This window comes from Aegilops tauschii, chromosome 3, assembly GCF_002575655.3.
Source record: "Aegilops tauschii subsp. strangulata cultivar AL8/78 chromosome 3, Aet v6.0, whole genome shotgun sequence".
In the NCBI taxonomy this organism is placed as follows: Eukaryota; Viridiplantae; Streptophyta; class Magnoliopsida; order Poales; family Poaceae; genus Aegilops; species Aegilops tauschii.
The window spans coordinates 123,535,602-123,549,873 of NC_053037.3; the positions used below are offsets into that span (position 1 = coordinate 123,535,602).

The 14,272-nt window shown below is 44.2% G+C and overlaps 2 protein-coding genes across 2 annotated transcripts; both read left to right on the plus strand.

The window, feature by feature from the left end:
• Positions 1-9,553: 9,553 nt before the first annotated feature.
• On the plus strand, positions 9,554-12,764 carry LOC141042763 (uncharacterized). Its single transcript, XM_073511651.1, has 4 exons — positions 9,554-9,641; positions 9,711-10,489; positions 10,534-10,636; positions 10,723-12,764. The coding sequence occupies exons 1-4, from the start codon at positions 9,554-9,556 to the stop codon at positions 12,762-12,764; spliced, it is 3,012 nt and encodes a 1,003-aa protein (XP_073367752.1).
• A 54-nt stretch (positions 12,765-12,818) lies between these two features.
• On the plus strand, positions 12,819-14,072 carry LOC109757344 (uncharacterized). Its single transcript, XM_020316167.1, has one exon. It carries the CDS (start codon positions 12,819-12,821, stop codon positions 14,070-14,072), a length of 1,254 nt encoding a protein of 417 aa, XP_020171756.1.
• Positions 14,073-14,272: the final 200 nt, after the last annotated feature.

Below are 14,272 nucleotides of genomic sequence, written 5' to 3' on the forward strand. Positions count from 1 at the left end.
ACTTTCAGTAGCATCATGAATGAATTCAACAATATAACCAGTACCTAAAACATTCTTTTCATGATCTACTTGCATAGAAAATTTACTACTCTCCACATAAGCAAAATGCTTCTCATTCGGAATAGTGGGAGCATCATAAGAGACTTGAATACTATAAATTGTTTGCACATTAAAAGAGTAATGTTCAGAAAAAGGGTAATCATAATCATGACAAGTTTTATAAATATAATCATCACTACTTTTTATAGCATAAGTTTCATCACAATAATCATCATAAGTAGCAACTTTGTTCTCATCATAATCGATTGAAACCTCTTCCAAGATAGTGGACTCATCACTAAATAAAGTCATGACCTCTCCAAATCCACTTTCATTAATATTATAAGATCAACATCCTCCAAAATAGTGGGATCATTACTTCCTAAAGTTGACACTGTTCCAAACCCAATTTCATCAATATAATAATCATAAGTAGGAGGCATGCTATCATCATAACTAGTGCAATCATCATTAGTACTAGGGATATTCAAGGAGTTCATACTAACAACATTGCAATCATGCTCATCATTCAAAGATTTAGTGCCAAACATATTAATGCATTCTTCTTCTAACACTTTGGCACAATTTTCCTTTCCATCATACTCACGAAAGATATTAAAAAGGTGAAGCGTATGAGACAAACTCAATACCATTTTTGGTAGTTTTCTTTTATAAACTAAACTAGTGCTAAAACAAGAAACAAAAAGATTCGATTGTAAGATCTAAAGATATACCTTCAAGCACTAACCTCCCCGGCAACGGTGCCAGAAAAGAGCTTGATGTCTACTACGCAACCTTCTTCTTGTAGACGTTGTTGGGCCTCCAAGTGCAGAGGTTTGTAGGACAGTAGCAAATTTCCCTCAAGTGGATGACCTAAGGTTTATCAATCCGTGGGAGGTGTAGGATGAAGATGGTCTCTCTCAAGCAACCCTGCAACCAAATAACAAAGAGTCTCTTGTGTCCCCAACACACCCAATACAATGGTAAATTGTATAGGTGCACTGGTTCGGCAAAGAGATGGTGATACAAGTGCAATATGGATGATAGATATAGGTTTTTGTAATCTGAAAATATAAAAACAGCAAGGTAACTAATGATAAAAGTGAGCACAAACGGTATTGCAATGCGTTGAAACAAGGCCTAGGGTTCATACTTTCACTAGTGCAAGTTCTCTCAACAATAATAACATAATTGGATCATATAACTATACCTCAACATGCAACAAAGAGTCACTCCAAAGTCACTAATAGTGGAGAACAAATGAAGAGATTATGGTAGGGTACGAAACCACCTCAAAGTTATTCTTTCCAATCAATCCATTGGACTATTCCTATAAGTGTCACAAACTGCCCTAGAGTTCGTACTAGAATAACACCTTAAGACACAAATCAACCAAAACCCGAATGTCACCTAGATACTCCAATGTCACCTCAAGTATCCGTGGGTTTGATTATACGATATGCATCACACAATCTCAGATTCATCTATTCAACCAACACATAGAACCTCAAAGAGTGCCCCAACGTTTCTACCGGAGAATCAAGACGAAAACGTGTGCCAACCCCTATGCATAGGTTCATGGGCGGAACCCGCAAGTTGATCACCAAAACATACATCAAGTGAATCACGTGATATCCCATTGTCACCACAGATACGCACGGCAAGACATACATCAAGTGTTCTCAAAGCATTAAAGACTGGATCCGATAAGATTACTTCACAGGGAAAACTCAATCCATTACAAGAGAGTAGAGGGGGAGAAACATCATAAGATCCAACTACAATAGCAAAGCTCGCGATACATCAAGATCGAATCACCTCAAGAACACGAGAGAGAGAGAGAGATCAAACACATAGCTACTGGTACATACCCTCAACCCCGAGGGTTAACTACTCCATCCTCATCATGGAGAGCGCTGGGATGATGAAGAGGGCCACCAGTGAGGGATCCCCCCTCCGGCAGGGTGCCGAAACAGGGTCCCGATTGGTTTTTGGTGGCTACAGAGGCTTGCGGCGGCGGAACTCCCGATCTATTCTGTTCCCCGATCGTTTTAGGGTATATGGATATATATAGGCGGAAGAAATACGTCAGGGGAGCCACGAGGGGCCCACGAAGGTGGAGGGCGCGCCCAGGGGGGTGGGCGCCCCCCCCTGCCTCGTGCCTTCCTCGTTGCTTTCTTGACGTGGACTCCAAGTCTCCCGGGTTGCTTTCTTTCCGAAAATAATTTCTCCAGAAGGTTTCATTCTGTTTCGACTCTGTTTGATATTCCTTTTCCACGAAACACTGAAACAAGGGAAAAACAGAAACTGGCACTAGGCTCTGGGTCAATAGGTTAGTCCCAAAAAAATTATATAAAAGTGCATAGTAAAGCCCATAAAACATCCAAGATGGATAATATAATAGCATGAATACTTCATAAATTATAGATACGTTGGAGACGTTTCAGAGATTATATAATGAATATTTACCCAACAAAAGAAGTCTTGTGCAAGAAAACAGAGGGCACACGAGGAGGCCACAAGGCAGGGCATGTGCCCTCAACCCTTGTGGTCGCCTCGTGTCTCTTTCAGACTACTTTTAATTTTCCTAACTTTTTAAATATTCCAAAACAGAGAAAAATTGCCATTGCAAATGTTTTGGAGTCGGTTTACTTACCGTACCACATACCTATTCCTTTTCGGAGTCTGAAATGTTCTGGAAAGTGTCCCTTATGTACTCCTCCGGTGTTACGGTGTCAATTATATTGGTCTCAACATTTATGGGATTCTTTGACCATTTACCACCTTCGGATTTGTACCTTCGGCGTTGTTGATTTTTATGGCACCAGAATGATAGACCTCCTCAATAATGTAAGGACCTTCCCATTTAGAGAGAAGCTTTCCTGCAAAAAATCTTACACAAGAGTGGTATAACAAAACATGATCACCTACATTAAACTCACGCTTTTGTATCCTTTTGTCATGCCATCTTTTAACGTTTTCTTTAAACAACTTGGCATTCTCATAGGCTTGGGTTCTCCATTCGTCAAGCGAGCTAATGTCAAATAGCCTCTTCTCACCGACAAGTTTGAAGTCATAATTGAGCTCTTTAATATCCCAATATGCCTTATGTTCTAGTTCGAGAGGTAAGTGACATGCCTTTCCATAAACCATCTTATTCGGAGACATACCCATAGGATTCTTATAAGCAGTTCTATAGGCCCATAATGCATCATTAAGTTTTTAGACCAATTCTTTCTAGATCTATTAACAGTCTTTTGCAAAATCAATTTAATCTCTCTATTGCTCAATTCTACTGGACCACTAGACTGAGGATGATAAGGAGATGCAATTCTATGGTTGACATCATATTTAGCAAGCATTTTACGGAAAGCACCATGAATAAAACGTGAACCACCATCAGTCATTAAATTTCTAGGGACTCCAAACCTCCGAAAAATAAATTCTTTAAGCATCTTAATAGAAGTGTTATGATCAGCACTCACTAGTACGCGTCGGTGCTATACAAACGATTTTTAACCCCTTTCCGCGACGATATTTGGAACCGTCGCCTAGTGAGTGATGACGATAGGGGGGTCCTTCCCACATGACCCAGAAACCGTCGGGAATATTCCCTCCTAGCACACATGCTCGGCAAAATGAGTTCGTGTGCGACCGGCGAGCGCTCAAATACGGAAATACGTACAATAGAGCTAAAAAATACAATTATACAGGCGAAATTGTTTCCGGTCGCAAGTACATCCCACACAAGCAGTCCCTGCTAAACATTTTCGTTCGTATGTAGATCCCACACAGTCGCTCCAAGGAAAACATTTCCGTTCACAGGTACATCACACACAATTTTTCCCGTTAAATCATTTGTGATAGCGTTGCCATTGCACACGATATTAAAAAATTTATCGTTTACGTTATTGAATGCATCACACACGGTCCGTAGAAGAAACTGTGTGGCAAAGGCTGTCCATCACACACAGTTTTTATGTGGTAAACGTTTGCGCAAGGTGGCCTAACGCAAACAGTTTTCAAGATAAAGTCGTGTGTGATTGTTCATTGATCCAACACGGTTTATTCCTAGAAACTGTGTGCATTGCCTGAGGTCATAGCCCACGGTATTTTTTCAGTAACCTTTGCAATAGCAAAACCCAATTAGCAGGCTAATTCGCCATTAGCAGGCTAATTGCCCTATTATTAATAATCCATTTATTAATCTAATTGACATTCATATTAAGCACATAATATATTTCATTTCCATATTAAGGAAGCAGAATTTCATAATTGAAATACATCAGAGTACAACATGATATAGCTTCAGCACTCAGCTACCCCATTACACAACTGCACCAGCACTAAGTTTCACATGCAACATATAGAACCTTTCGAAATTAGTATCGTAGACAGTATATAGACAGATGCATCTCATCTGAAAAACTGCTGAAGCGGAAGGTGAATATTGATCCTTTATTCATGTTGAAGGTCTTTGCAACTTTAGGCCAGTGCTTGTGGATGATTGACCGTCCGTCCTTCGTCCTCTTCAAAAACACTTCAATATTGACCGTGGGTGTTGTATGAAAACCTTCCTCGCCTCCTGACCATAGAGGTGGTTTGAGAGGTAATCATCAGTGAACTGCTTTGGAAAGGCCTGAAAACAAGGATGTGCATAAATATCTTCTCTATCTCTACTCCTAATGGACGAGTTGGTTGAATAGTCCCCCCACTTTCGTCTGGGTTTTTTTCGACTGGTTTTTTTTCAACCGGTTTTTTCCATCAAATTACCCCCACCCCCATGCCCACCCACCGAACCCCACCCACGTACGTAGCCAAAGAAGCAGCACCCTGCCGCCGATCAGGATCGCCCTGACGCCCATCCCCATACCCCGCTGCCGATCAGATCTGCGCAGCCATCGTGCGATCTGCGCACTCCACAGCGCCGCCGCCGCGGAACGACTCGACAGGGCCGCCGCCACGTTTCTGGATCGCCGCGCACTCCACAGCGCCGCCTCCGCGGAACGACTCGACACGGCCGCCGCCACGTTTCTGGATCGCTGGCAGATTCTAGATCGCGGGGCGCCGCGGAACGTGTGATCGGCGACGCTGTAAGGTTTCAACCCCAGGTATGAACACACAGGTTTTCTTTCTTTGTTATGTCTACGTGTACAGATCGTGTTCAAAATAAATGCAGCCATGCCAGACTTCCGTGACCTAAAACGCCTCATATTAGTGTACAAAGGATCGCCCTCAATTTAGATAACATGAAAAATACTTTTAACAGTCACTGAAACAGTACAACATAGTTGCATCAATCAACACCACAACTTCTTTGCCGACGATGTTTGAGGTTCAGAGCAGTCCTTGAGAGTAGTTTTCACTGGATTTTGACTGGATTCCAAATTGATTTGAATTTGGGATTAATACATGCCCGCGACAGCGCATTAGTAATGAAACAATTCTCGAAAACAATCAGCAAAGTAGAACTTGTGAGGTTTCATTATGTCCCTCCAAACAACCTTGATGGACATGAAAATATGTAAGTTCGCAGCAATGGGAAGATAAAGAATTATTGTGAATAGCAAAGAATAGGTAAGTTCGCATGAAAATATGTTACCTTTCTAAATTCTAAACCTGTACAATAGCAAGCTGCGCTTGTGATCTTCGACGGCCTTCATCTGCCTGCAGTCAGATGAACATGACATCTTAGCATCTTGGATTCTTAACATGTATCCAACAGAGTCAGTTCACAAAAAATGCAAAGTAGCAAAGTCTGTTCGACATGTGAATCATTTAACACAGCAATGGGAAGATAAAGAATTATTCTGAATAGCAAAGAAAAGGTAAGTACAGCGCCGCCGCCGCGGAACAAATTGGTAAGTACTGAATTGGTTATCCTTCCTAAAGAAAATATTAACAGTCACTGAAACAGTACAGCATGAAAATAGGTTACCTTTCTAAATTCTAAACCTGTACAATAGCAAGCTGCGCTTGTGATCTTCGACAGCCTTCATCTGCCTGCAGTCAGATGAACATGACATCTTAGCATCTTGGATTCTTAACATGTATCCAGCAGAGTCAGTTCACAAAAAATGCAAAGTAGCAAAGTCTGTTCGACATGTCTTTCTATTTTCATATATATAGCAAGACTCATAAATCTGTAACATCCTGCCCTTATGGACTGAATCTGTTGGACATGTCTTTTTTTAGTAGTTACATATGGGGACTCCACACAGCAAGCCAGCGGAACAGACAACTTCATCACATGTACCTCCAGGTATATGTTCACCTATAAATTGTGCTACACAAGTCAAACATATATATGTTCAACTATATATGTGTTGCAGGCCCGATGGAGGGGACAAGTGTTGACGACTCTAACGAAGTGATTATACCCGTAGCCGATGATGTTGACAAAATTTACCCACGTAGTCCAGGTATAAGGTTTATTTTTATCCTTTTTAGTTGAAAAATCATACCTAACAGACTTGGGCACACCCGATTCTAATGTATCAACATCTTTACTTCTAGGAGTCCATATTACTCCCTCCGAACGGATGATACTTGAGACCGACGGTGATAGCACATATGATACTCCAGGTATATATCAACCTCCTTGTATATGTTGAGCTACATATTTTGGTATGCATGTCAAACACCATCACAGGAGATGTTGCAGGCCCGATGGAGGGGCCAAATGGTGACGACTCTATACAAGGAGTTATACCTGGAGCCGACGATGTTCACAAGAATTACCCAAGTAGTCCAGGTACTAAGGCTGTGCATATATACTGAGATTGCTTTTATGCTTTTTATGTGATAAATCAAAACTAACAGACTTGGGCAGAACCGATTCTAATAGATCAAGCTTGTGACTTGTAGGAGTCCATATTACTCACTCAGACAGGACGATACTTGAACAGGCCGATTGTGAAAGGACATATGTTCATCAACCTTCCCATCTGATTTCGGGTAAGTATTATGTTGTAGAAAGGTTAAGACCATGTACCTACAACTTTGCCTTGTTTCTGCGATCATATTATATATACTGAGATTGCTTTTATGCTTTTTATGTGATAAATCAAACCTAACAGACTTGGGCAGAACCGATTCTAATAGATCAAGCGTGTGACTTGTAGGAGTCCATATTACTCACTCGGATAGGACGATACTTGAACAGGCCGATTGTGAAAGGACATATGTTCATCAACCTTCGCATCTGATTTCGGGTAAGTATTATGTTGTAGAAAGGTTAAGACCATGTGCCTACAACTTTGCCTTGTTTCGGTCCAATATATTGTTATGTTAAGATGATGCAGACAACCCTCCAATCTCATTCCTATATAATGTAGATTCGTTGCCAGCTCTTAGTTATCTGACAAAATAACTAGCTAGCATGCAACGTGACAGTTGGCAAGAGAGGCCGCATAATGTTCCACGCCATCCTCACAGTGATATCACTAATGCAGATCAACCATCCTCTGTGGACCTTGATGAAAAAAGAGAGTTGATAAAAGCTCGGAGGCGAGCTGCTTATAGAATGAAAAAAGAGGAGGCTACCGTCAAGCAACAAGAGGAAAATCTGTCTGCCCTTACGATATCAGGTAAGAATGCTTTATGGGAAGGCACTGCGATGATATTATATATACTCCCTCCATTCCACAATATAATGTTAATATAATTTCACATGCAGATATGCTGAATGTGGGTGGGTTACCTCTTGGTGATATCACTAATGTGTGTCAACCAACCACGGTGGACCTTGACGATAAAAAAGAGCAACTAAAGTCTCGAAGAAGAGCTGCTTATCGAAAGAAAAAAGAGGAGGCAGCCAGCAAGCAAAAAGATGAAAATCTGACTGCCCTTACGATATCAGGTAAGGATGTTTATGTTTCAGCAATATGATGACCGTATGTATACTTTCTTAGTGAATAATGTAGGCGACATATGTTTCCTCACCCCAACCCCACGAATAATTGACCAAGAATAGAGAATAAAAATAATTGACCAATAGTTGACCACTGTGTTAACATACAATTCCTGATCATTTAGGTTCAATTCGATATATGGCAGACATACGACTTTTGAGTACATACAGACTTTATGTATGGACACGGAGGGATTCTATAAAAAATAAACCCTAGATAAAGAAGTAGCTTCAACCAGCCCTGTTACCTCTCGGTGAACAATGAAGACCCTAAACCCTCCGGGCAGATATGCAAAATGTTCCCATGTTACCTCTCGATGATACCAACCCAACTACATCCAGCTATACATCATTGTTTAACCTGACCGTGCAGATATATAAACTAAGCGTTTGTGTAGTACATGAAATCTTCTTGAATAATGAATACCCTAAACCCTACGTGCAGATATGCAAAATGTTCCCATGCTACCTCTCGGTGATATCACTAATGGGTGTCAACCATTCTCGGTGGACCTTGAAGAGAAAAAAGAGCAAATAAAGGCTCGGAGGAGAGCTGCTTATCAAAAGAAAAAAGAGGAGGCAGCCAGCAAGCAACTAGATGAAAAACAGCCTGATAAAGAACACAAGGGTGACTTAACAGACGAGCAAACTGAGCAGAGAAACGCGCGGAGGCGAGCAAGTTATCAGAAAAAAGTGGGTGACGGAACGATCGATCTTCAAGAAAAAAATCAGAAGTTGCAAGAATGGCGCGTGCAACACCCTAAAACCATGACTGAGGATGAAAGGGGGGAGTCAAGTGAAAAGAGAAAGGCAAAGTATGCTGCAAAGAAAAACATGCCATGTGCTGAATCGATCGCAATGCCACGTCCAGATCTAAGTAGCACATTGTCCAACCCTCACACACATTGTCCGACTCTCACACTTTCAGCCCTCACGCAACAATTCGACAGTGAACAAATAGATCATGCTCCTACGGTCAATGCGGCCCCCACATACATTCACAACACCGAAACCGATGGTACATATCCTATCAACCATCATCTTTCATCATGTAATCATTCATGAGATATAAATAATGATGTATAGTGTTGTAGGTGCATACCTAAGCAGAACCTTCGGTGATGGTGCTGTAGATGGCGACCTCATCGAAATCAATGTGCACCTACAAAATGCCGACCAGCAAACCAGTGATCCGGTAACAATAGCGGATAATGGAGTGGACGAGCAGAGTCATGAGTCCAGAGCAGCGCCTGGGAGGAGAGAGCGAGCTTGCAAGGGTGGTATGGTGGCAAAGAAGCGTCAACAGCAAATTGTGAAGCAAAAAAAATGTACGCAGGTACCGCATGGTGAAAGGAATGTTCTACGCGATCGACGTAATGAAAAGTTTGCAGGTAGGGTGATGACCCCAACCGTCAGGTCCATCTCCATTCCGAAAATGAGCTCAACTGGACAACCTACCGTAGTGGAAGCACACGGTGCCTCGACCTCATCTAGCACGCCGGAGTACACGATCAGAAGTGAAGGTAAAACTCCCATCCTTACTCTCCTTGTGTCCCTTGAGACTGAACCCTCATTTATTGGTTTCGCACCTGAGCAGACGACATGGACGCTTACCTTAGTTGTCTCATGAATGATAATGTCAACCCTGATAGCCTCTTTGACGACGAGTATTACCTGTTTGCTGGTGAAGGTATGTACACCCACTTGAGCAACATCCACCCGTTTGAAATATCACACTAATTATAAACATTGTTTGCAGGCTCAGATCCTGATGACATGGAGCACGACGAATTGGAAGACTCAACACACAATACCTATGTCGACCATGATCCATTGGACTATGTCTACTCAAACCTCCCAGACCACACACACATCCTGAAGCACGCCGCAAATTGCGATCACTGCAAGGCCAAGAAGTTTGTGTCTGAGGCCCCGGGATTTTGCTGTCGCAGTGGGCAGATCCAGCTGAAGCAACCGGAGCCCGTCCCGGAGCTAATGAGGCTTTGGTCTAGCATGGATGCGGACTCAAGGCATTTTCGGGATAACATACAGTTCTTCAACGGCCACTTCTCCTTCACAACCCTCGGCGTCAGCCTTGATGAAAGCTACACAAACATGAAGTCTGGGGTGTACACGTTCCGGGCGCACGGCACCATCTACCACAACGTTCATTCCTTCGGGTCAACATCATGTCCAGATCATCTACAGTTGTACTTCTACGACGACGACCCAGGCCTAACCCATCGCAAAGCTGCCACCGAGCAATTAGACCAAGATGTCGTCAGAAAGTTAGTGGACATACTCAGGGAAAACCCGTACTCCCAGCAGTTTAGGAGTTTGGGTGCGCACAGGGACAACCTCGACGATTATAGGATAGACCTCAACACTGACCAGAGACTAGACCAACGGAAGTATAATAGACCTCTGTCATCTGAGGTCGCTGCAATTTGGGTGGAGGGCACTGACCTAGCAAAGAGGTTCGATCGTAGGATTACACTTTGCGGGAATGACAACCAGAGGCACAATATACATGTGACGGTTGGCTCGTATGACCCTCTCTCCTACCCACTCTTATACCCAAGGGGGAGCTCGGTTGGCACCCGAAACTTCCTAAACGTGATGTCCCTTGGCCGGTTGTGCAACAACCAAGAGGTAGAGGTGATGATGATGATGATGAGGATGCAGGTAAGCCCTATGCATATTCTGTCGTTTAGATGAATTGTATACTTCTCATATGAATCCTAATGTCTGCGTTACTCATCCATGTGCAGAGGGGAATAGCAGGTTATGCGTCTCGGTGAGAGACTACTACTGTTACATGCTCCAGACACGACCTGGGATATTCAATCCCATACTCTGTGGAGCACGATTGCTCCAGCAATGGGGGGTGGACATGTACATCAAGATTGAGAGTTTTAGGTTGAAATGGTACAGGAAGAACCAAACAAAGATCTGTGCCGACCTGTATAAAGGAGTTGTTGATGCAATTACATCCGGGGAGACCCGGGCAAGCGCTGTTGTAGTAAGGATAGTGCTACCTGGAACGTACCCAGGTGGCGACCGCGACATGAAGCGGAGGCATATGGATGCCATGGAAATTGTCCACACCTACGGGAAGCCTGACATCTTCTTGACCATGACCTGCAACCCTAACTGGGAAGAGATAACGAATGAGTTGTTTCCTGGTCAGACAACGCAAGACCGACCTGATCTTGTGGCTCGTGTGTTCCATGGCAAGCTAGAGGCTATGAAAGAGATGTTGTTCAAGAAGAATATCCTGGGTGTTGTTGTTGCACATGTATACGTAGTCGAGTTCCAAAAGAGGGGCCTCCCCCATGCACACTTTTTGTTGATCATGGATTCTGCCTATAAGCTTGTCGTTCCAGAGCAGTACGACCGACTCATTTCTGCCGAGCTCCCAGACAAGCAAAAGTATCCTGAACTCCACGCCTTGGTGGTGAAACATATGATGCATGGACCATGCGGTGCTCTCAACCCCAAAAATGTTTGCATGCAACAGAACGAGTGCAAGTGCAGATACCCGCGGTCGTTCAATGAAAACACGGCACAGGGCAAGGACTCATACCCTGTTTATCGTCGTCGAGATAATGGTCGGCAGGCTAAGGTCCGGGGTAAAATGTTGGACAACAGATGGGTTGTGCCGTATAACCCTTACCTTCTGCGGATGTTCAATTGCCACATCAACGTTGAGGTTTGCTCCAGCATAAAGGCCGTCAAATACCTTTACAAGTACATATACAAGGGCCATGATAGGGCTTCTTTCAGCATCGACCAGCCTGACGCTGATGGTAACATTGATGAGATCAAAAGATACGTAGACGCGAGGTGGGTTACTCCTCCAGAGGCGATGTGGAGGATATTTGGCTTCCCCTTGTGTGCCAATGACCCGCCTGTCCTACAGTTGCCTCTTCATCTCCCGAATATGCACAGGGTGGCATTCAATGAGCAAGCTCACTTGACCGACGTAGTCACCTCTGAGAAAGCTTCCAAATCCATGTTGACAGAGTATTTCAAAGCTAACCAAAACCACCCGTGGGCTAGGAATATATTGTACAAGGATTTTCCTGGAAGGTTTACATGGCAGAAGGGTAAGAAGTATTGGAAAGAGCGGGTGGAGCGTTATCAGATAGGTCGAATTGTGTCTGCCAATCCTGCCGAGGGGGAGCGATACTATCTGCGTGTGCTGCTAAACCATGTTGCTGGCAAGACATCCTATGAGGACCTGCTCACCGTGGACGGTAGGCTATGCGGGAGCTTTAGAGAGGCTGCCAAAAGGTTGGGACTCATCGAGGCAGATAACACGCTCGACGACTGTCTTACCGAGGCAGAGCAGTGGGCGATGCCATGTTCGCTCAGGAGGCTCTTCGCAAAAATTTTGGTGCACTGTGAGCCAGGCGACGTGCGTGGTTTATGGGATAGGCACTTCGAGCCTATGTCTGATGACTATCGGCGATCACACACGTGCCCGATTGAGGTGGAACAGATGGTGTTGCTTGACATTAGGGGTATGTTGCAATCCATGGGCAAAGACATAGCTGATTTCTCTCTTCCATGCATTGACGATGCATTCGACCCAAGCGAGGGAGAGGCCAGAGAAGTGATCGAGGAATCCAACGTCGATTTTGACATCAACGACACTAAATTGGCTTCGTCGCTAAACTTGGAGCAGAGGGTTGCATACGACGAGATACTAGCTTCTGTTGAACGCGGTGATGGGGGTGTGTTCTTTGTTGATGGACCGGGAGGTATAGGGAAGACCTTCCTGTACAGGGCGCTGCTCGCCAAGGTTTGAAGCGAGGGAAACATCGCTATCGCTACCGCGACGTCAGGCGTCGCCGCTTCTATCATGCCTGGAGGCAGGACTGCCCACTCGAGGTTCAAGATCCCATTGAGCTGTGACGATGGCGCCTCATGCACCTTCACGAAACAGAGTGGTACCGCCAAGCTACTGAGGATGGCCTCATTGATACTATGGGACGAGGCCACCATGACTAAGCGACAGGCGGTCGAGGCACTTGACAACAGCATGAGCGACATCATGGGAAGACAGGACCGACCCTTTGGAGGAAAAACTGTTGTGTTTGGCGGGGACTTCAGGCAGGTGCTTCCGGTCGTCAGGAGGGGGTCCCGGGGTCACATAATCAATGCAACCCTTCGAAGTTCACACCTCTGGAAGGGTATGCACCAGCTAAGGCTCGTCACCAACATGAGGGCTCATAATGACACCTGGTTTGCGGATTACTTGCTAAGGGTAGGCAATGGCACCGAGGAAGTTGACGATCAAGGAAACATACGACTCCCTGAAGATATTTGTGTGCCGTCTAGAGGCAAGGGTGACGACCTGGAGAAGCTGATTGACCATGTGTTTCCGAGACTAGATGACAACATGTCCGATCCGAATTACATGACTTCACGCGCAATCCTCTCCACCACGAACGACAACGTCGACAAGATAAACATACGCATGGTAGAGCGTTTTCGGGGAGAAGAAGTAATCTACCATAGCTTTGACAGTGCAGAAGACGACCCATATGGCTACTACGCTCCCGACTTCCTAAATGGATTGACTCCCAACGGTCTGCCTCCGCATGCACTCAAACTGAAGCTCAACTGCCCCGTCATACTTCTGAGGAACATTGATCCGGCTAATGGTTTGTGTAACGGGACGAGGCTTGTGGTGCGAGGTTTCGAGAGGAACGCCATCGACGCAGAAATCGTGATCGGACAACACGCAGGTAGGAGGGTATTCCTTCCTCGAATACCCCTATGCCCGTCTGACAACGACATGTTTCCATTCAAGTTCAAGAGGAAGCAATTTCCTGTAAGGCTTAGCTTTGCTATGACGATTAACAAGGCTCAAGGCCAGACGATTCCGATTGTTGGCGTGTACCTACCTAATCCTGTGTTCTCTCATGGTCAACTCTATGTCGCACTGTCTCGAGCCACCGCAAAGAGAAACATAAAGATCCTCATTGAGAAGGAGAAGGAGAAGGAGAATGCCAAGAAGCAAAGCGGTAAACCTAAGAAGCGAAAAAGACCTGCCTTGTCCTTACAAACCTCGATGAAGAACATCGTCTATAAGGAAGTCCTTACAGGCTGAAGTCCGCTCTTAAGAAGCTGGCGGGTTTTGAATAAGATAAAGGATTTACTCTTTTGCTACAGACAATTTGGTGCTCTTTCGTGTTCTTGTACAAATATTTATCTTTCGATGTTAGCAACTGATTAAGTTTATTCAACAAGTCAAATATTAATAATATTGCCTTGGATTTGTGACTTTGCAAGTTGCCAATTTTTCCTGTA

What these genes read in the sequence shown, in the direction of transcription:
- LOC141042763 (XM_073511651.1), top strand. Translation starts at nt 9,554, where the DNA reads ATGGACGCTTACCTTAGTTGTCTCATGAATGATAATGTCAACCCTGAT. An exon ending in TTACCTGTTTGCTGGTGAAG is followed by an intron (nt 9,642 to 9,710) that starts GTATGTACACCC and finishes CATTGTTTGCAG; the next exon opens with GCTCAGATCCTGATGACATG. An exon ending in GGCACAATATACATGTGACG is followed by an intron (nt 10,490 to 10,533) that starts GTTGGCTCGTAT and finishes CTTATACCCAAG; the next exon opens with GGGGAGCTCGGTTGGCACCC.
- LOC109757344 (XM_020316167.1), top strand. Translation starts at nt 12,819, where the DNA reads ATGCCTGGAGGCAGGACTGCCCACTCGAGGTTCAAGATCCCATTGAGC.